The following is a 26,074-nucleotide window of genomic DNA, read 5'->3' as shown; positions in this document are numbered from 1 at the left end:
GAAGTACTTTTCTCTTGAAATGGGGGAGTGCCTTTTTCGTAAAGGGAGTAACTTTTTCGTACGAAATGTTTACTCCGGAGTAAAAATCTCGTGGGAGTAATTTTCTCGTGTTACAGGTGCTTTAAGATGGATTCGAATGGAACAAAACTGAGACACACCTACATACTCTGAACAATGCCGAGACAACAGTGTAAGGCAAAAACTGCAATACTTACGCTTGCGCATAATATTATGTTGGCCGGTTGGCGCGAACAAATCGCGCGAGCTTGACTGGATTGGATAATAACTGACAATCGAGTATCATTACACCACCCCACCTAACGGTAATATAGGGACAGCACGAATGCTAGTATTATAACGTTTCAGTTCAGAAAAATATGTTATCTTACTTCACGCCTTCGTTTTGCAGTAACCGGGCTTTTTTTTTACTGAGGATTTCAAATCGACTTAAGACTCTTTTTGTACTTGGGCAATCTTATCAAATCTCTGAACATTAATTTACAGACTGATGGAGCGGTCTGCTCAGAGGGGTGATTCTGGCCCGAGGACGTCACAGGCAAATGCTGATGCCTCTGTTGATGACATCCCTTCCGGTCACCATGATGGTGCAACAGCTGACACACTAATGACGTCACGGTCACATGCTGGGAATGACAACGGTTCAAACATGCCCGTCAACAGTTCTGGTAAGTTTCCTGTGGCCTGATAGACCTGTGAGCGGCGCTTATTTACAAAAGGTATTGCCGATGTTGTGTGTGTGTGTGTGTGTGTGTGTGTGTGTGTGTGTGTGTGTGTGTGTGTGTGTGTTCGGGTGAGTGTCAGTGTGTGTGTATTTGTGTGTATGCGTGCGTGTGTGTGTGTATGCGTGCGTGTGTGTGTGTTTGTGTGTGTGAGTGTGTGTGTGTGTGTGTGTGTGTGTGTGTGTGTGTGTGTGTGTGTGTGTGCGTGTGTTTGAGATAAACATTTCTCAAAAAGTACCCAACGGATTCTTATAAAATTGGATGCATACATATTCGAGGACATTTTTTTGTGCTGTGTTTCACCGTATTTTGTTGTTGTTGTTTGTTTGTTTTTTTGTGTGTTTTTTTTTGTATAGCCATTGATGACGTTATTTTTGCGATCCGAAAATTACCAAGTGACCTTGGCGACGTAATTTTGAAAGCCATTTATTTCAAATGTTAGCAAATTGGTCTTTGGTAAAAGACAGTTTGATAAACAAATTGCACGTCCGACAGAGATTGTGTCTGTTGTAAATGCTCTATGATCTGTTAGAACCCTCACACTCTCTGTGACAGGCGACGTGTCTGTGAATGTTCCTGGTGACGTGGGGGGTGGCTTCAACGTGGCCAGTCACATGACTCAAGAAAACAGACACATCACCCATGACAACCAGCGACGCTACGACCACAGACAGTACACCACTAGCACCATCAACTGTGCACATCACAACTACGCAGGAGCAGTGATTCCACACATACATTTGCATTTACCAGAAATATGCGGTAAGTAGTCAGGGTCAAAACATGTGTTCATAACTATCTTTCCCGTTGTAGGTTTTGCTCGTTCGGTTGTCTCTCAGGCACCAACGATATTTTCATGAGCAAACTAATTAATTAATGTTAAACCTTCCAAACCCATAGTCCGGACTGCATGAGTCAAAGATTGCTGGACCAACATTTTTATCAATATTATTAAAAACAAGAGGGCTTTCACACAAAAACACGGCTATGACGCCACCAAAGACATTTATATAAACAAACAAAAATTGAGAATAACAAAATCTAGTGGTATTATCTGGAAGAATTTGAATGTAAAGTTTCATGAAGATCTGTCCAGTAGGTACCTCGGAATCTCTCTACACATACATACACAGATACAGAGACACACACACTAACAGTCACACATACACCAACTCCTTCGTATCGATTCATTGTCTATGTTAAAACAATAAGTCAAAATTTGACTATATATACAACAAAAAATAATAAAAAAAGAGGAAACTTTTGACGCTCGAAGATCCTGTTAAGGGGGCTGCCTACTTATGAAATAGTCTGGGTTGCAACAGGAAACTGCATAGCTTTGTCTCGTTCATCAACTCTCATTGGCAGTCACAGATGAAACGAAACTGGATGTTGCAATGGTTTCTTTGTGTCGTGATTTGATCATTTGCGTCACTATTACCCAATTTCATTGACGTCAACATGACAAACGTCACAAAGTGCTGACAAAATGACGCAAAACCTCGTGTTTTTAATCGAGCGGCAATACGTCGCAGACTTTTGCGTTCTTTTCGTACACGTGAGTTTGTATGACTGTCAGCGCAAGGTTTTGGACAATTCCGTTTTAGGCTTTTGTTCTGTAACGCTTTGGAAGTAGCAAAACATTCAAGTCCCTGTCAGGAGAGTTGTTTCAATTGACAGGAATAGCTAGGAATAGCTTTTGCGTGGGAAACGAATTTGACTAAATGCAAGAACAGTCCACGGCCCACAATCAAGCATGTTAAAAAATATTTGTCGATACTTTGAGATGTCAACACATTCACGTGTTATCGGTGGTCTGATAAGCATCACGATTTTGAGCACACTGCATGTGTTTTGTCCAAGTACGGTACAATCTTTCGGATTTATCAGTCGGTAATCCGCTTCTTCACGTTTACTTGGTTTGCTGCCACTGGGTAGTTGTTTCCCAACAGATTAACCTGAACAGTCTTCTTGGGTTGGCTGTGTATCACGAAAGACAGTGCACAAGGTACAAATGTCCTCTGAGCAGGATAATCCGCACGTAAGGTTGCAGAAAGGCGACTTTGCTGCACGTGTCCACACCAGAATCAACTCCTTCGGATGTAACACACACACAAACACACACACACACAAACACACACACACACACACACACACACACACACACACACACACACACACACACACACACACACACACACACACACACACACACACCGGTCCTCTGGTGAATTACTTCGGCAAACCCGGCCTTAGACCTGAGGTGATTCTTGCACGTGCTCATGTGTGTGTGAATACGAATACGAATATTCGTGTGTGTGTGTGTGTGTGTGTGTGTGTGTGTGTGTGTGTGTGTGTGTGTGTGTGTGTGTGTGTGTGTGTGTGTGTGTGTGTGTGTGTTTGCGTGTATGCCGTATGTCTGCGAGCGTGCGTGCGTGCGTGCGTGCGTTTGAATGCGCGCGCGCGCGTGTGTGTGTGTGTGTGTGTGTGTGTGTGTGTGTGTGTGTGTGTGTGTGTGCGTGTGTATGTGTGTGTATGCCCGCTGTCATCTCTAAAAATTGCACACGCTTATGTCACGAAGGATACAAAAAATTGCCTGCACGAAATTTAGGTTTTGAAAAATACTTGTGTTTGTACATTTTGTCCAGGGTCAAGATATTTACATTTAAATCATATCTGTTAAATATGAGTGGCTTGCACAGTTTTGGAAAATACTTGTGTTTCTACATTTTGCCAAGGGACATGATGCTTATATTTTAATCATATCTGTAAAATATGAGTGGCTTACAAAATAAAACAAATAAAGACTTTCATTTTTTTCATTTTTTGGGGGGGTGGGAGGGGGGGGGGGGGGGGGTGGTGGGTGGGGGTCGGTGTTTACTTTTTCCAACGAGAAAACAGCTTTTAAGAATAGTAAACTTCTGCATTTCTCCAAGCAATCTATATCTTCTTTATGTAGGGATTTAGTTGTGTTTTTTCTCAAAATATCGAAGCAATCACTGTTTTTGGAAGTAAACTGTGACCATGTGTCAAGGTCAAGGTCATTGAATGATAGTGAACATACTTCTGCCACCGTAAACTTTGCTCATGCAAATAATCAAAGGTCTGCCTGCTTCCATCTCAGATATGTGTTGATATCCATGAGTGTGGGGAACCCAAAGTTACGAGCGCAAAATTTAGTGGGCTGGGTTGGGTTGAGAAACTGCCTGTAGTTTCATTATTTGGCCAGGGACTTGATGTTCATATGTGTACTATTGCTTCAGAAGCGAATGGGCTACAACATAAAACATTTTAAGGAACTTCGAATATTTCAGAGGCATATTTTTCACATTTCTAAATGAAAAACCGCAATAGTGTTACACACACTTCATATTAAAAGACTCTATAAAACATGTGACACTTCTTTGTTCTGTACTTTTCGCGCTGCATTCCATTCAAACAATCCACAACTTCAATTTTTCGGATTTTTAAAACATAATTTACCACCCTCTTAGAAAAGGTTTTTATTCTCTTTCTGTTTGTGTTTTTGCAAAATACTGAAATGGTTCCAAAGTTTTGGAACTCGCCTGTGACCCTGTGTGAAGGTCGAGGTAATTGAATATTGGTAAACATAGGTTTGACACCTTAGGCTATAAGTATAAGAAATATGAAAGCTCTGCTGCTGTCATCTCTAAAAAGTGTCGATGACTATGAATGTGGGGAATGCAAAATGACGAGGGTGAAATTTAAGGGGTAGGGTTGAGAAACTAACTGCCTGCAATTTAAATTTTTTTGCATGGGACTTGATGTTCACATTTTCAGCATAGCTCGAGAAATGTGTGGGCTACAACATATAATATTCTAAGGCATTTTCAATATCTCCGAGGCATTATGTTTTACTTTGTAGCACGTGTCCGCACCAGAAAGCGTATAAAACATTGCAAACTTCTGTGTACTGTACATTTCGCGCTGCATTCCATTAAAAAAAATGCATTTCGTCTACTTTCTGTATTTTAAACAGAATATACAGCCCTTTAAGTAGAGATTTTGTAATCGTTTTCTGTTTGTATTTTACAGAACTGGTTAATCAGTTTCGGAACTCGCCTGTGACCTTGTGTGAAGGTCAAGGTTATCGAATGTTGGTGAACATATCATTTTTGACACCGTAGGCGATAAGAATGCGAAATATGAAAGCTTTGCTGGCTTTCATTTCTGAAATGTATTGATGTCTATGAATGTGGGGAATGAAAAATGACGACCGCGAAATTTAGGGGGTAGGGTTGGGAAATAGCCTGCAATTTCATGTTTTGGCATGTGAATTGATGTTCACATTTTCACCATAGCTCTAGAAATAAGTGGGCTATAACATATCACATTTTAAGGCATTTGGAATATCTCTGAGGCATTGTTTTTACTTCTTCCAATAGCGCTCACAAAATTCATATAAAAAAACCTCTATAAAACATTGCACGCTTCTGTGTACTGTACATTTTTTGCTGCATTCCATTCAAAGAATGCATAATTATCTTCTATTTTCCGGATTTTAAACAGAATGCACAACCCTTTTAGTATAGGATTTTTATCCTCTTCTGTTTGTGTTTTTGCAAAATACTGAAGTGGTTACAAAGTCTCGGAACTCACCTGTGACCTTGTGTGAAGGTCAAGGTCATGGCATTATGATAAACATTTTGTTGACATCGTAGGGTATAAGTATGCGGGATATGAAAGCAATGCTGGCTTTCATCTCTAAAATGCATTGATGTCTATGAATGTGGGAAATGAAAAATGACGACCGCGAAATTTAGGGGGTAGGGCTGGGAAACAGCCTGCAGTTTCATTTTTTGGCATGGGACTTGATATTCACATTATCACCCTAGCTCGAGAAATGAGTGAGCTACAACATATCAAATTGTAAGGAATTCCGAATTGCTAGATCTCTGAGGCATGTTTTTACTTCTCTATATGAGGGAACATGTAATTGTGCTAAGTAAAATAAATGTAAAAAGACGGTATAAAACATACCAAAGTTCTTTGAAATGTAATTTCTTGTAATGTTCTAATAGTTATAACATTCACTTCCCCCCACAATTATCTAGCAAGTGGCTACTACGTACATTCGTACTGTAGAATATCAGCCGTTATCCTCATGTGCCCATTTTCACAAAATCAGAAGACACCTGGTTATTTAAAAAAAATCACAAAAAATCAAAAGTCCACGGGACTAGAAAATTTTTCTGCAGATATACTGTTCAAAAAAAGAAACGCATAGCTTGTAATATTTGGTTAATTTAGTTATATGGCTACAAGGATATCCACCAAACTGCAGAAAATGTTTATCTGGTCGTCGACCTTTCGTCCATTACCACAAGTGAGCTCTGCACGTGACGCATGCGTTATCAGTGGCTACAATGTCAAAATTGCTCATTTGGCATGACCACTCGTCATGCTTCAGTGTAATCTCGTGAAACTCGGGGAATATTGAGCTCTCACCATGTCTTCCAAAACCCATAAAAGCGGATTGTTCGCCACAAAGAAATCAGATGACAATTCAGCGACGAAAGATGGCCCGATTGAGCAGAGAAGACCGCCAAATTGCATTGGGTCGTTTACAAGCAGGCCAAAGTCAAAGTGCAATCGCCAGGCACTTCCACGTGTCCCAGAGCACCATCAGTAGACTGTGGGTCAGGTTTCAAGCCACTGGCTCCGTTGCTGACTTGCCACGAGCTGGAAGACCAAGGGCGACAACTGCTGCACACGACCGCTTCATACGGCTCCGCCACCTCCGGAATCGTTTCCTGTCGGCCTCATCTTCTGTCCAGGCTCTCCCCGGGCCACACCGATTATCGGACCAGACCGTGCGGAACCGCCTGCATGAAACTGGTTTGAGAGCTCGCAGACCTCACAGAGGAGCTGTCCTCACCCGCCGCCATCGCCAGAACCGAGTGCAGTGGGGCAACCAGCACCTTCGCTGAACCGTCCGGAATCACTGGAGACACGTGTGGTTCAGCGACGAGTCCTACGTCCTGCTCCAGCGACATGATGGTCGGAGGAGGGTCTACCGGAGAGTAAACGAACGTTACGCGCCCAACTGTGTGGATGAGGCACCCGTTCATGGTGGTGGAGGCGTCATGGTGTGGGGGGCGATCAATACCGCTGGAAGGAGCACCCTGGTGCACGTCCAAGGGCGCATAACTGCCCAGCGATACGTGGAGGAAATTCTGCGCCCACACGCCCTTCCTCTTCTGGCTGACCAAGATGCCATATTCCAGCAGGACAACGCTCGCCCGCACACAGCACGACTCACCACCCAGTTCCTCACCGACCACCATGTCCAGGTGCTTCCCTGGTCATCCATGTCGCCAGACATGAACCCGATAGAACACCTCTGGAATGAATTGGACAGACGTGTGCGCAGGCGAGAAGAAGCGCCGGCAAATCACCGCGATCTATTGCAGGCACTTCAGGAGGAGTGGGACACCATCCCACAGCAAGATATCCGGCATCTGATCCAGTCCATGCCCAGAAGGTGCTCAAGGCAGTCACACCCCCTACTGACTTGACAGCCTCGGCACCCAATCGTATTGATTGACTGATTGATTTGAAGATGCCAATGAACTGTGTGTGCATTCAACTGTGTCCATACCAAATTTCAAACAAATAATCTAAATATTGGATTTTCTGTTAATTTTTTCGACAAATAAAACAAACTTGGCAAGTAGCAACTATGCGTTTCTTTTTTTGAACAGTATATGTAATGTAGACAGAATGTTCTTTCTCATACAAAAGTATTAAAAACTTGGAAATATTTTGACCATAACTAGGCAGTGCCCTTAAAGTCGTTTATAGAAGCAGCAAAAGAGAGTGAGTGAAGTGCCAAGCAGTTGCCTCCTTTGTGATATTCGCTCAATGTCAATAAGAAGGGACCATTTTAGTTTTTCGTTGTCCGTGTGTCCTGCAGCTAATACAAAATGATGTAAAAGATAAGCATTTATCTCATCTGTTATGGTTGGCCGTGAACTATCGATGGCACATCAACACATGGGAAATACTTGTATCCCGGGAGCAATAAATACTACCAAAAACGTCATCTACGTTACTGTCCGGTGTAAGGAACTCAGATTACCCCAGAACTCATTTTTTTCAACGGCTTTGTTGATCTCGCATAAACTCTACATTGACTATCCTCCCAAGACGGTACACTTATTTGAGGGAGAACAGCATGTCAGAGGCTTGCAAGTGAAGAAAATTCGTGGTCAAAACAAATAGCTTTTACCGCAAAATACGATTATTTTGTTACGTCCCTTGAATGACGGAAGGGAAGGATTTTGTTATGAAGTAAATTTCTAAGTTAGAATACTATTTTTGGGGAACCAATTAGACCCCATGAGTGTAAAATTCAACAGGTCGATCGTCAGTTCTTCTGAACGGGGAGGGGGCATAGTCAGTGTCAAGTGTATGCGGATCAACAAGGCCGGTGAGTAAACTGAGTTCAGGAGTCATCTGAGTTCGTTACACCAGGCGTACTTATTAAATTTATGAATTTATTTTAGAAATATAAAAAAAGAACTTTCTGATCATATGCATTATAATTTTAAATGACACGACCATCACTGCTGTTGCTGCAGTCATTACGTCGACACCATGGCTAACAGTAAATGTTGTGTTGTATTTATAAGTAATGACACTCTTTTGTGTGCTTCGTGTGTCTGCATTGCTGATGAACCAAATACAATAGAATTCAACTCAATTGTTGATGTCGCTCAAAACGTACATGTTCATTGTGTTCAAGTCAATTGAATACAAGGTCATGCCCGATGAGTGAAGAAATACTTTTCAACTAATGAAATACGAAGGCTATTACGAGTTATTATCGTTCTTTAAAAAAAAGTTTGTTGTGCTAGTTTCTTAACGTAAGGAATTAAATGTCTTGAGAGATCTGAGGAAGAAGTGAATGTTGACCGACTGGCGCCAGGCCGCTATTGCGCGGGTCTGCTATTGCGCGGGTCCGCTATTGCGCGGGTCTGCTATTGCGCGGGTACTCTATTGCGCGGGTCTGCTATTGCGCGGGTCTGCTATTGCGAGGGTCCGCTATTGCGCGGGTCTGTTATTGCGCGGGTCCGCTATTGCGCGGGTCTGCTATTGCGCGGGTCCACTATTGCGCGACCTAAGAAGAAGCGGAATAGTTGCCAATGTGACCGGGCCTACCGTGCACTCCCCAGAGGTAGAGAACGCGTCTTCTTGGTTTCTTTTGTCCAGGTCTTTGGAAAATGCAAAAAGTGACTGGCATTTACTCATGCATTATTTTTGTTATTCCAACTTACTTTAGTTAGTTTTTTTTCTTTGAGAAGACGAAAGATGATTTCAGGATGCCAGTGACTGTTCTGAATTTATTTTCAAGATTGGAATAAATGCAATGTCAACATTATGTTTGTCAGTTTATTTGTTGGTATTATATTATGACCCCCTGAGATTTATAAGGTAGTATTTCTGAGCTCGATGCTTTGAATGTTGGGATTGCAAAAGTAATTTTGTGGAATAAGAAATGGTTCTTTCTCCCTTTCTGTGACACCTCTTTATTTTCTTTTGTTGTTTAATAATATACATAGTCTTTGCCATGAAACCGACTTGTAACATAGAACCATTTTATTAAATAGTCTGCCAACACACGTTCTAGACTGCAAAGCACTCTTGTTTGGAAATACTGATTTAACCATATCTTTGAACACGAAAATATTCTGTTGTACAAGACTATGTTATGTTAACTAATCGCTTCGGTTAATATTATGTCAACTGTGCAATTGATGTAGCCAGGCATTCTCTCTCTCCCTCTCTCTGTCTCTCTTTTCATCTTATTTGTATAAAATATAATTAAAGATTATCAAGATAAGTGTTAAAGCTATCACTTGTTCGCCATGTTTTGCTTCCGAAATGTGTATTGATTATCATTTCAAGAAGGTGTCCATAAGCAATCTGCTTGTTAACGTTCTTAATGTTGTTATTGTTTGAAACGTGTGTTTGAGAAATTGAATAAAACACGCTTAAACCAAACCGACTTGGAACACGTTTGAATGATTGTCAGCACAGTATTCTCTGGGCTGCGTCTCTTGGCTTCGGGTATTTCTGTTACACTGTGGGAGATTGGTTGAATGACAAATAGTCACCGCGCAATAGCGGCCCCACGCAATAGCAGACCCGCGCAATTGTGGACCCGCGCAATGGCAGACCCGCGCAATAGACCGACCCCGGCGCCATAGCCTAGTGGTGAAGACGTCTGCCTTCCGTGTGGAAGGTTCAGGGTTCGAATCCCGGCCACGCCTGGTGGGTTAAGGGTGACATTTTTCCAATATCCTTGGTCAGCTTCTGCGCATACCTGTCAGTGTCTTATCCCATTTCGTGTGTACTTGGGGCGGGGATATAGCTCAGTTGGTAGCGCGCTGGATTTGTATTCAGTTGGCCGCTGTCAGCGTGAGTTCGATCCCAGGTTCGGCGGAAATTTATTTCAGAGTCAACTTTGTGTGCAGACTCTCTTCGGTGTCCGAACCCTCCCCCCGTGTACACTACATTGGGTGTGCACGTTAAAGATCCCACGATTGACAAAAGGGTCTTTCCTGGCAAAATTGCTTAGGCACAGTTGATAATTGTCTACCTATACCCGTGTGACTTGGAATAATAGGCCGTGAAAGGTAAATATGCGCCGAAATGGCTGCAATCTACTGGCCGTATAAAATTTCATCTCACACGGCATCATTGCAGAGCGCCTAGAACTGTACCCACGGAATATGCGCGATATAAGCGTCATTGATTGATTGATACTTGCAATCACAAGACCAAGTGCACATGGAATAAAATCTTGTAGTCCGTGTCAGAGTTTGGTTAGTTATAGAAATACGAAAATACTCAGCATGCATCCCCCCATTTAAAAGCAGAATGGCTACCGAAATGGCAGTGAACACGGTCAACCACGTAAACGACGTGGGAGTTGCAGCCCATGAACGCAGAAGAACCATGAGAATTGTAACCACAATTGTGTTTGAGAAGTTGACTAAATCTGTACGCTGGTTTCAACATTTCAACTGTTGCACATTTTGCAATGGTCGCCTTTGACCTCGCATTGAGTTTCGCATTACCCAAATTATAAACAGTGTTCTGTAAAACGAATTACTATTTCATCAGCCATGACTGCATTTTGTATTTTACACACAATAAGTATGATGAAAAAAAAACCAAAGCTCATGTTTCTCAGAACATAAACACATTGATTGATCTTTTCAGAACCTGATTTTGTGATACAGCTAATTAGCGCAACCAAGAGCAGCGGTCATCTCTCACTGGCGTCTCCGTCCATACCTGACACTTCATCACACATGGCAGGCAGTGGTAGACATGGGATCCTCGATGAGGAAAATCACCACACTGGTGAAGTACATGAATCAAAAGATGACAAAACTCTTGGAACAGATACAGAAGATGGTGAAAAGAACAGTGACAGAAGCAAGGAAAAAACTCTGTCTGGTCAACAAAATCAACATTTTGTGTCCAATAATCAAGCTACCGATGACAAAGTGACGTCACTCATCTTAGCCAGTCGTCATGGGGACCTTGGGACTGTTAAGAGACTTGTGAGTCCCCTTGACGTCAACAGTGTGGACAGTTCTGGCAACACAGCTCTCCACATGGCCGCCACACACGGTCATGCTGACCTGGCTTTGTTTTTAATTAGCAGGGGAGCACAGGTAGATGTTGAGGACAAGGAAGGGTTCACAGCTTTACACCTTGCTGCTCGTTATGGTCACACTCAGGTAGCTGCGTGTCTGGTAGAGAAGGGGGCTGGGCTGGATGTGAAGACCAGAGAACGAGGGTGGGCTCCATTATACATAGCTTGTCTTTATAACCAGTCAGACACTGTTGATATACTCATTAAACAAGGAGCGCCTGTCAGTGCCGAAACCAATAACAAAAAAGTGTCCCTCCATGAAGCGAGTCTTCGGGGAAATGCGAAGATCTGTAGTCGCCTTATCGCCCACGGTGCTGACGTCAATGCTCTGACTGAAAAAGGACAAACGTCTGTGCACTTGGCATGTCGAAATGGACATCACAGTGTTCTTTCTGACCTGCTGAATCATGGTGCACGTCTAACAATACAAACCACACTGGGTTTCACAGCACTGCACTATGCAAGTGATAAAGGCAGTATAGAGGTGGTGAACACTCTGTTGAAGCATGGTGCTGACACCAACACAACAACCACACAGGGTTTCACAGCACTGCACTGTGCGAGTGTTCTTGGCCTTGTAGATATGGTGAACAATCTGTTGATGCATGGTGCTGACATCAACACAACAGGCACATCGGGTTTCACAGCACTGCACTATGCGAGTCAGCTAGGCGATGTAGAGGTGGTGAACACTCTGTTGAAGCATGTTAAAGACATCAACACAACCACCACAGAGGGTGACACAGTATTGCACTGTGCGAGTGAAAAAGGCCATGAGGAGGTGGTGAAAACTCTGTTGAAGCATGGTGCTGACATTACCGAAAAAAGCAAAAATGGTTTGACAGCACTGCACTGTGCGAGTCAAGTGGGCCATGTAGAGGTTGTGAACACTCTGTTGGAGCATGGTGCTGACATCAACACAATAGACACACAGGGTTTCACAGCGCTCCACATAGCGAGTCTTCTTGGCCATGTAGAGGTGGTGAACACTCTGTTGAAGCATGGTGCCGACATCGACTCAAAAGGCGAATATGTTTGCACAGCACTACTCTGTGCGAGTTATCAGGGCCATGTAGAGGTGGTAAACACTCTGTTAAAGCATGGTGCTGACATCAGCACAACAACCACACAGGGTGCCACAGCACTGCACTGTGCGAGTCAGGAGGGTCATGTAGAGGTCGTGAACACTCTGTTGAAGCATGGTGCTGACATCAACACAACAACCACACAGGGTGCCACAGCACTGCATTGTGCGAGTCTTCAGAGCCATGTAGAGGTGGTGAACACCCTGTTGAAGCATGGTGCTGACATCAACACAACAGACTCACAGGGTTTCACAGCACTGCAGTTAGCGAGTCTTAATGGCCATGTAGAGGTTGTGAACACTCTGTTAAAGTATGGTGCTGACATCAACACAACAACCACACAGGGTGGCACAGCACTGCACATAGCAAGTCACAAAGGCAATGTAGATGCGGTGAACACTCTGTTGGAGCATGGTGCTGACATAAACACAACAGACACACAGGGTGGCACAGCACTGCACTATGCAAGTATTCAGGGCCATGTGGAGGTTGCGAACATTCTGTTGAAGCATGGTGCTGAAATCAATATAACAACCACACAGGGTATCACAGCACTACTCTGTGCGAGTGAAAAAGGCCATGTCGATGTGGTGAACACTCTGTTGAAGCATGTTGCTGACATCAACTCAACAGAAACACAGGGTGTTACAGCTCTGCAACGTGCAAGTGAAATGGGCCATGTTGATGTGGTGAACACTCTGTTGAAGCATGGTGCTGACATCAACTCAACAGACACACACTGTATTACAGCTCTGCACTGTGCGAGTGAAATAGGCCATGTTGATGTGGTGAACACTCTGTTGAATCATGGTGCTGACATCAACACAACAGACACACAGGGTGTCACACCACTGCACTGGGCGAGTCAAGAGGGCCATGTTGAGGTGGTTAACGCTCTGTTGAATCATGGTGCTGACATCAACACAACAAACAAACAGGGTTTCACAGCACTGCACTGCGCGAGTCAAAGTGGTCATGGCAATGTCGTGAACACTCTGTTGAAGCATGGTGCTGAGATTGTCATCAACACAACAAGCATACAGGGTTTCACAGCACTACACTGTGCAAGTCTTCAGAGCGATGAAGAGGTGGTAGAAACTCTATTGAAGTATGGTGCAGACATCAACACAATGGGCACACATTGTTTCACAGCACTGCACTGCGCGAGTCAAAAAGGTCATGGCAATGTCGTGAACACGCTGTTGAAGCATGGTGCTGACATCAACGCAACAGACACACAGGGTTTAACATCACTGCACTGTGCGAGTCGAAAAGGTCATGTAGAGGTGGTGAACATTCTGTTGAAGCATGGTGCCGACACCGACACATCCGAAACAATGCATGTCACAGTACTGCACTGTGCGAGTTATCAGGGCCATATAGAGGTGGTGAACGCTTTGTTGAAGCATGGTGCTGACATCAACACAACCAACACAGAGGGTGACACAGCATTGCACTGTGCGAGTCGTCAAGGCCATGTGGATGTGGTGAACACTCTGTTGAAGCATGTTAAAGACATCAACACAACCACCACAGAGGGTGACACAGCATTGCACTGTGCGAGTCGTCAAGGCCATGTGGATGTGGTGAACACTCTGTTGAAGCATGGTGCTGACATTACCGAAACAAACAAAAATGGTTTGACAGCACTGCACTATGCGAGTAGTAAGGGCCATGTAGAGGTGGTGAAAACTCTGTTGCAGCATAGTACTGACATCAACACAACAGGCACAAAGAGTGTCACAGCACTGCACATAGCAAGTCTTCAGGGTCACGTAGAGGTGGTGAACACACTTTTGGAGCATGGTGCTGAAATCAACACAACAACCACACATGATGTCACAGCACTGTACTTTGCGAGTTACACTGGCCATGTAGAGGTGGTGAACACTCTGTTGAAGCATGGTGCTGACATCGACTCAAAAGGCAAATATGATGGCACAGCGCTACTCTGTGCGAGTGAAATGGGCCATGTAGAGGTGGTGAACACTCTGTTGAAGCATGGTGCTGACATCTACACAACAGGCACAGAGGGTGTCACAGCACTGCACATAGCGAGTCTTCAGGGTCATATAGAGGTGGTGAACACTCTGTTGAAGCATGGTGCCGACACCGACACATCCGAAACAATGCATGTCACAGTACTGCACTGTGCGAGTTATCAAGGCCATATAGAGGTGGTGAACGCATTGTTGAAGCATGGTGCTGACATCAACACAACCGACACACACGGTGTAACAGCACTGCATTGGGCGAGTCAAGAAGGCCATGTGGAGGTGGTAAACACTCTGTTGAAGCATGTCAAAGACATCAACACAACCACCGCAGAGGGCCAGGGTGACACAGCATTGCACTGTGCGAGTCGTCAAGGCCATGTGGAGGTGGTGAACACTCTGTTGAAGCATGGTGCTGACATTACCGAAACAAACAAAAATGGTTTGACAGCACTGCACTATGCGAGTAGTAAGGGCCACGTAGAGGTGGTGACGACTTTGTTGAAACATGGTGCTGACATCAACACAACAGGCACACAGGGTTTCACAGCACTGCACACAGCGAGTCGTCTTGGCCATGTAGAGGTGGTGAACACTCTATTGAAGCATGGTGCTGTCATCAACACAACAAACACAGAGGGTGCCACAGCACTGCTCTGTGCGGGCATTCAGGGCCATGTAGAGGTGGTTAACACTCTGTTGAAGCATGGTGCTGACATCGAGTCAAAAGGCAAATATGATTGCACAGCACTGCACTGTGCGAGTCAAGTGGGCCATGTAGAGGTTGTGAACACTCTGTTGGAGCAAGGTGCTGACATCAGCACAATAGACACACAGGGTGCCACAGCACTGCACATAGCGAGTCTTCTTGGCCATGTAGATGTGGTGAACACTCTGTTGGAGCATGGTGCTGACATCAACACAATAGACACACAGGGTTTCACCGCATTGCACACAGCGGTTCTTCGGGGCCATGTAGAGGTGGTTAACATTCTGTTGAAGCATGGTGCTGACATCGACTCAAAAAGCAAATATGATGGCACAGCACTACTCTGTGCGAGTGAAAAGGGCCATATAGAGGTGGTGAACACTCTGTTGAAGCAAGGGGCTGACATCAACACATCCGTCACACACGGTTCCACAGCACTGCACCTCGCGAGTCAAGAGGGCCGTGTAGAGGTGGTGAACACTCTGTTGAAGCATGGGGCTGACATCAACACATCCGTCACACACGGTTCCACAGCACTGCACCTCGCGAGTCAAGAGGGCCGTGTAGAGGTGGTGAACACTCTGTTGAAGCATGGGGCTGACATCAACACATCCGTCACACACGGTTCCACAGCACTGCACCTCGCGAGTCAAGAGGGCCGTGTAGAGGTGGAGAACACTCTGTTGAAGCATGGGGCTGACATCAACACATCCGTCACACACGGTTCCACAGCACTGCACCTCGCGAGTCAAGAGGGCCGTGTAGAGGTGGAGAACACTCTGTTGAAGCATGGGGCTGACATCAACACATCCGTCACACACGGTTCCACAGCACTGCACCTCGCGAGTCAAGAGGGCCGTGTAGAGGTGGTGAACACTCTGTTGAAGCATGGTGCTGACATCAACACATCAGACACACACGGTTCCACATCACTGTATTGTGAGAGTCAAGAGGGTCATGTAAAGGTGGTGAACACTCTTTTGAAGCATGATGCTGACATCAACACAACAGACACACTGGGTGTCACAGCACTGAACATAGCGAGTCACCAAGGCCACGGAGAGGTGGTGAACACTCTGTTGAAGCATGGTGCTGACACAAACACATCGAACACACACGGTATCACAGCACTGCACATGGCGAGTCTTCTTGGCCATGTAGAGGCGGTGAACACTCTGTTGGAGCATGGTGCTGACATCAACACAACAGACACACATAGTGTCACATCACTATACATTGCGAGTGTTTGTGGCCATGTAGAGATGGTGAACACTCTGTTGAAGCATGGTGCTGACATCAACTCAAAAGCCAAATATTATGATTGCACAGCACTACTCTGTGCGAGTGAAAATGGCAATATAAAGGTGGTGAACACCCTGGTTAAGTATGGTGCTGACATCAACACAAAAGACACACTTGGTGTCACTGCACTGCACATAGCGAGTCGTCAAGGCCATGTAGAGGTGGTGAACACTTTGTTGAAGCATGGTGCCGACATCAACACAACACTCACACTGGTTTTGACAGCACTGGACATAGCGAGTCGTAAAGGCCATGTAGAGGTGGTGAACACTCTGTTGAAGCATGGAGCTGACATCAACACAACAGACACACATGGTGTCACAGCACTGCACTATGCGAGTCAAGAGGGCCATGTAGAGGTGATGAACACTCTGTTGAAGCATGGTGCTGACATCAACACAACAACCACAAAGGGAGCCACAGCACTGCATTATGCGAGTCTTTATGGCTATGTAGAGGTGGTGAACACTCTGATGGAGCATGACGCTGACATCAACACAACAACCACACAGGCTGCCACAGCACTGCACTCTGCGAGCCTAAAGGGCCACGTAAAAGTTGTGAACACTCTGTTAAAGCATGGTGCTGACATCAACACAACAACCACATATTGTGGCAAAGCACTTCACTTTGCGAGTCTTTATGGACATGTAGAGGTGGTGAACACTCTGTTGAAGAATGGTACTGACATCAACACAACAACCAAACAGGGTTTCACATCACTGCACTATGCGAGTCAAGAAGGCCATGTAGAGGTGGTGACGACTTTGTTGAAGCATGGGGCTTACATTAACACAACAACCACACAGGGTACCATAGCACTTCACTATGCAAGTCTCTATGGTCATGTAGAGGCGGTGGTCACCTTGTTGAAGCATGGTGCTGACATCAACACAACAACCACACAGGGTGCTACAGCACTGCACGCTGCGAGCCTTAATGGCCACGTGAAGGTGGTGATTATTCTGTTAAAGCATGAAGCTGACATCACCATGACAACCGCAAAAGGTTTCACAGCACTGCACTGTGCCAGTAAAGAGGGCCATGTAGAGGTGGTGAACACTCTGTTGAAGCATGGTGCCGACATCTCAGTGACTACCAGAAAAGGCAACACAGCACTTAGGTTAGCAAGGCGAAAGGGCTATAAAGAAGTAGTGAACACTCTCGCCCAGCATGGCGCCACTGAATAGCAGTCTACGCTTGCAAAACACGAAGGTTCGTGGAACACGAAGGCATGCTGCGTGTCATGAACTCGGCCATTTTGAGGTCTGTTGAAGCATGGGTTTACTTACACATGCTCCTGCTTCACAACCGTCAAAACCTCCGTCGACTTAAACGTCCATTACGTGATGTTTGAGACAACGGCAAACAATCATTCCAGGGATTGTTTCTGCAGATGAGTGTGTGTGCTGACACAATTCCATGCAGAATGGACAAGATTTTTAATCAAACACTTGTAGGCTTTTATTTCTTCGTCTGCATGGCTTTTTGTTCGTATTTTCCCAAGGAGGGTTCCTTTGGCACATTTGACTCCTAATTCTTACGGCACAGAGGACAACTGTTTGTGAAATATGTGTGGACTTTATTATTCCGTCCCTTTACTTGCTGTTACACCATGCTCTTTTTTTTTTAGCGCCCATTGCATCCTCGATACCTCACTTTCATTGTCTGGATAGGGGCCGGGCGCTGCTTCATTTACTCAAATGGGTCTTGTATAAATCTTTCACTAGGGCTTCTTAGGGCTCTCATGATGTTCTGCTGTGAAACTGTCTTTTGTAGTACTGCACTGGTTTGTGACCATGACAGCAGCTTGTTGTCCGAAAGCTGTGAATAAAAACATATTCAAGTTTAACCTATTTAAACCCCAGAAAGTCTTCAAAATGAATTGGTGTATGTCTGGTGAAGTCCACACTAAGTATGTTAACTTTAAATGTGTGAACGGTTTAATGATTTATGTTATTGACTAACAATTTAAATATTGATAAAAGGTAGTGGTTCTGTGACCCCATTTCATAGTGTCTGGATGTTGATCCACGTGCTGGTGTATGTGTTTGACTGTGTTTATCTTTTAAACAAGGGGATGCTTGCCGAGTTTAGATGGCAAAGACAAGAAGAAAAGTTCCAATTCGGAGATCTAGAATTCGGGATTTTGAAAATGGTTTCTAGATAACTTTCACAATTTTTACAACAAAAACAGTCTGGCGGAAACTTATGAAGATGTGTTGTTTGTTTTGCGTATCTTTGAATGCAGTGTCTCTACATTGTGTCACAAATCACAAATACTCCGATAGATTTGTCCCCTGGACCTCTACAGGCGTGTTGCCCCTTGACCCCGCTAGGGACCTCGCTGCCCCTCGATCTGAACTCCTGGATTTGTTTTATTGTATGATGATTTGCTATTTTTATCAATGTTCTGCTTTGTAAAGAGCACTGGTAATTGTGAAGCAGGCTTGTGTCTGTACAAACCAATGTGAACCAGAGAATAGACTGAAGGGAAGGAGAGGGAAGAGGTTGAAGGTCATTGGAGTACTTGTGGACAGAAGGAAGGACACTTGTTGTACTGGTCATCTACCAGTCGTACTGTACTTTTGTTATACTGTATAGTATGGAACGAATTCCACAACAGTAATCAACTGTCGTTTTCATTTTTATTCTTTTCTTTGAAAATGTGTTCGGTCATTATGTAATGATGTCATGCCTTGCGAAACAGACGCCATTTTCTACGAATCATTCCCATTTGGAGCTAGATTTGATGAGATTTTGTCAGACGTTACTTGAATGATATATTGCTGTTGTATATTGCTTGTTGTTGAAGAAGTTCAGTTTAATCCATTTTGTTTACCAATGGTAATGATTGTTATTGAAGTCGTTTTGATTTCTTTTTTAAATGTACTCCTAAACTTTACCTGTCTGCAATCATGTCGTCTATAGTGGTTATCGACCACAGTACTGTTGTTTGTTTTACAGTGTGTAACTATCAATCAATCAATCAATATGAGGCTTATATCGCGCATATTCCGTGGGTACAGTTCTAGGCGCTCTGCAGTGATGCCGTGTGAGATGGAATTTTATATAAGGCCAGTAGATTGCAGCCATCTCGGCGCATATTTACCTTTCACGGCCTATTATTCCAAGCCACACGGGTATAGGTAGACAACTGTTAACTCTGCCTAAGCAATTTTGCCAGGAAAGACCCTTTTGTCAATCGTGGGATCTTTAACGTGCACACCCAATGTAGTGTACACGGGGGGTGGGGTTCGGACACCGAAGAGAGTCTGCACACAAAGTTGACTCTGTGAAATAAATTTCCGCCGAACCTGGGATCGAACTCTCGCTGACAGCGGCCAACGAATACAAATCCAGCGCGCTACCGACTGAGCTATATCCCCGCCCTAACTAATACTGGAAGAGTTTTGTTTCAAACATTGAAAACCTTGTCTTCCTTTTCCTTTTGATAAAAATGCTTATAGACTTATCATTGTGTAGATATGTTTTGCCTTGAGAATGATGGACACTTTTACCGGTTAGATCATTTTAGGCGGCACAGGATTTGATCAGATCTATGTCTGTCCCGCATCGTTATTGGGATGATATACTGATGTTGTACATTGCTTGTTTTGGTGGACGTTCAGCTTTTATCTGTTGGTTTTGAACAATGTTGATACTATTAGCTTGGACCATGTAGTATGTATATGTTAGGCTAGAGCAGTGTTAGCAAAGCTTACCGCCAATTAATGATGGTGAACTGTATGTCTCATACGGTTCTTTATCAACTCAACAAAATGTCATTTCTTTTTGATTTTATTCCATGTGAACCTTTGCTTGCGGTTCATTCCTTCAAGATGAATTTTTATTGGAAGTTTCTGGCTTGGGTTCGAAGCTTATGTGTGACGTTTGAGTTTTGATGAAGAACTTGCATTTCTCATCAAGCAAATGTACTGATTATACTGTGCAGTATGGATAGTACGGTATTCCGTTTCAGATCTTTGACATCTTGTTGTTTTTCTTCGCTGTTAAAGCCAAACGTATGTTGTATCATTGTGTTAACCACTTGCTTGAGAACAGCTGACGCTATACAATATAAAATCATTATCGTGTGGTATGGGATTTGCTCAGATTTCTGTCAGATCCGCTACATTACTTGGTTAATAACCCCCTGATGTACATACCTAATGTTGAGACACTTAACTTTATACGATTGTTTTTCTACAATTTTGATAGAGGCAATATATATATATATATAGACCTTTTCATCCCCTTTTAACTTATTCTTCAGCGTTCCAGAATTGTCTGGTTACGTGTGAGCTCGTTTGCCCATTTGGGTTCCCCACACTATACTCTGAGAGCATAGTCAGCTTCACTCCGCTTTTGTTGAGTAGGCATGCTGGGTATTTTCGTGTTTCCATATCCCACCGTACTCCGACATGGATTACAGGATCTTGTTCGTGCGCACTTGGTCTTGTGCTTGCGTGTACACACGAAGGGAGGTTAAGTCACTAGCAGGTCTGCACATAAGTTGACCTGGAAGATCGGAAAAATCTCCACTCTTAACCCACCAGGCGGCAGCGACCGGGATTCGAACTCACGACCTCCCGACTGATTAGGAGACCGACGTCTTAATTACCACCAAGCCACCGCGCCCATCCCCCTTTTAACATTTACCAACAAGTATATTTAGAGAAAATCCTAATCCCAAATAAGATATTTGGCTTAGCCACCTGTTCTTTTTTCTCTCTCTTTTTTGGTTTGTTCGTGAAATCTCAACTCATTTTAATCACAGTAATTTTCTTCGATTTTGGCGTTGATTGTGTTGTGCTGTGTTGTGATTTATACAATGCTGGCTAATCATCTACAGTTTTATCATTGTCCGTGGACGTTGGTATGTCGGCCGGTTATTTTTTGTATTAATAATTTTTTGTTGTTATTCTTGTTGTTTTTGCTGGTTGGTTATTACTTTGTATGGTAGATATGTACGTTCGTTGCTTTAATATTGGCACAGTCCTTCCCGTGTAAGATTCAACCCTCCATGTGTGACGTGTCCAGGCTGTCACACGGAACAAGGCCATCCCTCCACTTGGACTCATACCAAACATCAACCGCCTGGCTGCTTTCTGTGCAGACTGGGAATTGTGTTTGTTAATCAATTGATCAAAAAGCTACTATAGTATCAATCTGTGAAACTAATTCATCAAAAACATTTTGCACCGATGTTCGCTGTGTGTATAGGTGGAGGAATGTTCTCACCCCATGCAGTAACCAATCGGATCTCTCACCCCATGCAGTAACCAATCGGATCTCTCACCCCATGCAGTAACCAATCAGATCTCTCACCCCATGCAGTAACCAATCAGATCTCTCACCCCATGCAGTAACCAATCGGATCTCTCACCCCATGCAGTAACCAATCAGATCTCTCACCCCATGCAGTAACCAATCGGATCTCTCACCCCATGCAGTAACCAATCAGATCTCTCACCCCATGCAGTAACCAATCACATCTCTCCCCCCATGCAGTAACCAATCAGATCTCTCACCCCATGCAGTAACCAATCAGATCTTTCACCCCATGCAGTAACCAATCAGATCTCTCACCCCATGCAGTAACCAATCAGATCTCTCACCCCATGCAGTAACCAATCAGATCTCTCACCCCATGCAGTAACCAATCAGATCTCTCACCCCATGCAGTAACCAATCAGATCTTTCACCCCATGCAATAACCAATCAGATCTCTCACCCCATGCAGTAACCAATCACATCTCTCACCCCATGCAGTAACCAATCAGATCTCTCACCCCATGCAATAACCAATCAGATCTCTCACCCCATGCAGTAACCAATCAGATCTCTCACCCCATGCAGTAACCAATCAGATCCCTCACCCCATGCAGTAACCAATCAGATCTCTCACTGCATGCAGTAACCAATCACATCTCTCACCCCATGCAGTAACCAATCAGATCTCCCACCCCATGCAGTAACCAATCACATCTCTCATCCCATGCAGTAACCAATCAGATCTCTCACCCCATGCAGTAACCAATCAGATCTCTCACCCCATGCAGTAACCAATCAGATCTCTCACCCCATGCAGTAACCAATCAGATCTCTCACCCCATGCAGTAACCAATCACATCTCTCGCCCCATGCAGTAACCAATCACATCTCTCACCCCATGCAGTAACCAATCAGATCTCTCACCCCATGCAGTGACCAATCACATCTCTCACCCAATGCAGTAACCAATCAGATCGTGGATAGCGAGCTCAACTGTTTTGACAAGAAGGACTGTGCCGAGATTGTTTGCAGCTGTTTATCCTCTGGCATTCTTTTAGTCGACATGTTGACCTTTCTGTTTATGACTGCTGTCTGAACATCAGGATTTTCACGTATTGTGAATTGACTGTGATGGTTGGAGTTGGCGAGACAACCAACACACAATGTTTCGCCTTGATTTGTGTCTTTTGGTGTCTTCTGGTCAAGTCTAGCTGTACTCAGCAAATGTGTCTTGTTAACTTTTTTAAACCCATTTTAACTTGAAGTGTGTGTGTAGGTTTGTAAATACTTTTTGTTACTTTATGTTGTTACAAAACGTTCTTCAAACACAGGCACACACGCGCAGCATACACTTTTCAACACGCTGTAATGTATATAAAACAGGTTTAATCTGCACAAGTACATTTCCATTTGTAACACAGCTCAAACCTGCAAGACATGTACAAAGCTTTTATTGGTGTCGAAAATGATGTGTAACTGGATTGATTATATCAATATCTTAGGATCGAGTCTGTTCCCTTTGCTGAGTTTGTAGGATTTCATTGCTCTCTTTATATAAATGGTATGTTTATATTACGCATTGTTTTTGTATTTTTTTGTACTTTAATTCTACATGTATGGGCGGTAGTTGTTTTCTTTCTTCAATACCAATGTACATTTCTCCAGGCTGTTACACGAGTTAAAGGCATCCTTCAACTTCCACACACACCGACAGTTAACAACACGCCTAATTGCTGTGTGGAGTTACAATAGTTTGGTGAATTAAAATTGCAAATATTCATGGGTGTCAGTTACGAACATATTTTATCCACAAACAAAAAATGTCAAAATTGTGGATAAAGCAGTGAGGATTTTGGTGTATGTCAAGGATGCTCATATCTCGTGTAAAACCCTGAGCGGATCTATGGGAACTTACATCGTGTACTCGGTGTCATTCTCTGGATTAGAAAGGTGTACCTATTTGATCACATTCTGTGGTGTTTATACCTTCTATTTGTTTGTTACTAGTGTTCAGTACTCTTTATACCTTTTTTTGTCGTTGTCACAAGCGTTCAAATATTGACTGTTTTTCTAAGTAGCCTTATTCTTTTGCTGCAGTAGAGACTAGATGACGGCGCCTTTTTTCTATATTTGTCTAATCGGGGAAAAAATAAACACACGTGTCTGTAGAAATGTATATATTGTTTAACTCTGATTTTCATTTTCTTGGTTGAGTGTAGAACTCCTATTCAACGCCATTTCAATAAATTTGCTTTATCTGAAGTTACGATTGTGATTAATAATGTGTTGACTGTGTGTGTGTGTGTGTGTGTGTGTGTGTGTGTGTGTGTGTGTGTGTGTGTGTGTGTGTGTGTGTGTGTGTTAGTGATTGACACTACAAGAAGTATATTTTCCAAAGATAATATTGTGCATTAGATGTATCAAAACACTTGCTGTGACTAAATCAGTCGAGATAATAATAATAATAATAATAATAATAATAATAATAATAATAATAATAATAATAATAAGAACATTTATATAGCGCTAAATCAAAAACTTTCGTTAAAAAGGCTTGCTCTAAGCGCTTGACATCTAAACTAAAACGTCATTCACACTCTTTGCAATGATGTACAAGAACTTCATGTCACACTCTTTCATTCAGTATAGCACCATTCACACAGTTGTTATTCTGTACAAGACAATAAGTTAGTCTAACATTTAGAATGTTCATAAGATGAAAACAAGAGAAAACCAGACTGATTAAAACAACTGCTTAGTGCTAACAAAGCATGAATCTTAATGATAACGTAATACATATTTAACTGTTAAGACCATAAAAAACCTATATGCTAAAATAACTTCGAACTTTTAAGAACTTCTTATAAGATACACAGCACATCTAGATAAACACCAGAATGATAAAACAAAAGGCAACTCGTTAAAACTATTAAATGCATCAGAGATCTCGTCTGTAAAACGTTAGTACACATCTGTTTTGTCTCTTTCGGGATAGAGATACTTAATTCTCTCTCTATTTCTCTCACTCTCTCACTCTTTTTCTCTCTTTTTCTCTATCTCTCTCTCTCTTTCTCTCACTCTCTCTCTTTCCCTCTCTCTCTCTCTTTATCCTTCTCTCTCTCTCTCTTTATCCTTCTCTCTCTCTCTCTCTCCTCCCTCTCGCCCTCTCTCTCTCTCTCGACTCTCTCTCTCTCTCCTCTCTCTCTCTCTCCTCTCTCTTTCTCTCTCCTCCATCTCTCTCTCTCTCTCCCTCTCTCTCCTCCCTCTCTCTCTCTCTCCCCCTCCTCTCTTTCTCTCTCCTCCCTTTCTCTGTCTCGCTCTCTCTCTCTCCTCTCTCTCTCTCTCTCTCCTCCCTCTCTCTCTCTCTCCTCCCTCTCTCTATCTCTCTCCTCTCTCTCGCCCTCTCTCGACTCTCTCTCTCTCTCCTCCCTCTCTCTCTCTCTCTCCTCTCTCTCCTCCCTCTCTCTCTCTCTCCTCCCTCTCTCTATCTCTCTCCTCTCTCTCGCCCTCTCTCGACTCTCTCTCTCTCTCCTCCCTCTCGCCCTCTCTCTCCTCTCGACTCTCTCTCTCTCTCTCTCCTCTCTCTCTCTCTCCTCTCTCTTTCTCTCTCCTCCATCTCTCTCTCTCTCTCCCTCTCTCTCCTCCCTCTCTCTCTCTCTCCCCCTCCCTCTCTCTCTCTCCTCCCTTTCTCTCTCTCTCTCTCTCTCTCTCCTCCCTCTCTCTCTCTTTCCCTCTCTCTCTATCTCTCTCTCTCTCCTCCCTCTCTCTCTCCCTCTCTCTCTCTCTCGCCCTCTCTCGACTCTCTCTCTCTCTCCCTCCCTCTCCCCCTCTCTCTCTCTCCTCCCTCTCTCTCTCTCTCCTCCCCCTCTCTCTCTCTCTCCTCCCTCTCTCCCTCTCTCTCCTCCCTCTCTCTCTCTCTCTCTCTCTCTCTCTCTCTCTCTTGCGCTCTCTCTCGACTCTCTCTGTCTCTCTCTCTCGACTCTCTCACTCGACTCTCTCTCTTTCTATCTCGCTCTCCTTTGTCTCTCTCTCTCTCTCTCTCTCTCTCTCTCTCTCTCTCTCTCTCTCTCTCTCTCTCTCTCTCAACTCAAGTGCAACAAGTTAAAGAGCATAAATTATTAGGGGTTACCGTTGATCAAGAATTGAAATGGCAAACTCACTTGAGTAAAATTTGCAAATTAGTATCTAAAAATTTGTACTTATTGTCTAAATTAAGACATGCCGATGTGGAAGCACTCAAGTTGTTTTATTACGCTCACATAATGCCCCATATC

General features: G+C 43.8%; 2 protein-coding genes across 2 annotated transcripts; both read left to right on the top strand.

The window, feature by feature from the left end:
• Positions 1-508: 508 nt before the first annotated feature.
• On the top strand, positions 509-13,737 carry LOC138950026 (putative ankyrin repeat protein RF_0381). Its single transcript, XM_070321811.1, has 5 exons — positions 509-686; positions 1,296-1,502; positions 10,992-11,189; positions 11,883-13,626; positions 13,671-13,737. Exons 1-5 carry the CDS (start codon positions 509-511, stop codon positions 13,735-13,737), a joined length of 2,394 nt encoding a protein of 797 aa, XP_070177912.1.
• A 53-nt stretch (positions 13,738-13,790) lies between these two features.
• LOC138950025 (serine/threonine-protein phosphatase 6 regulatory ankyrin repeat subunit B-like) lies at positions 13,791-23,599 on the top strand. The gene has a single exon (XM_070321810.1). The coding sequence runs from the start codon at positions 13,856-13,858 to the stop codon at positions 17,711-17,713; it is 3,858 nt and encodes a 1,285-aa protein (XP_070177911.1). The 5' UTR covers positions 13,791-13,855; the 3' UTR covers positions 17,714-23,599.
• Positions 23,600-26,074: the final 2,475 nt, after the last annotated feature.

The sequence above is a fragment of the Littorina saxatilis genome, linkage group LG16, assembly GCF_037325665.1.
Source record: "Littorina saxatilis isolate snail1 linkage group LG16, US_GU_Lsax_2.0, whole genome shotgun sequence".
In the NCBI taxonomy this organism is placed as follows: Eukaryota; Metazoa; Mollusca; class Gastropoda; order Littorinimorpha; family Littorinidae; genus Littorina; species Littorina saxatilis.
The sequence above is the reverse complement of the archived record's forward strand: the minus strand, read 5'-3'. Positions and strand labels throughout refer to the sequence as shown.

Bases quoted from the DNA above. Each gene is read 5' to 3' on its own strand.
- LOC138950026 (XM_070321811.1), top strand. From the start codon at position 509: ATGGAGCGGTCTGCTCAGAGGGGTGATTCTGGCCCGAGGACGTCACAG. The intron at 687-1,295 runs GTAAGTTTCCTG...TCTCTGTGACAG, and splicing joins CATGCCCGTCAACAGTTCTG to GCGACGTGTCTGTGAATGTT. The intron at 11,190-11,882 runs GTGAAAAGAACA...TGGGTTTCACAG, and splicing joins TGGAACAGATACAGAAGATG to CACTGCACTATGCAAGTGAT.
- LOC138950025 (XM_070321810.1), top strand. From the start codon at position 13,856: ATGCATGTCACAGTACTGCACTGTGCGAGTTATCAGGGCCATATAGAG.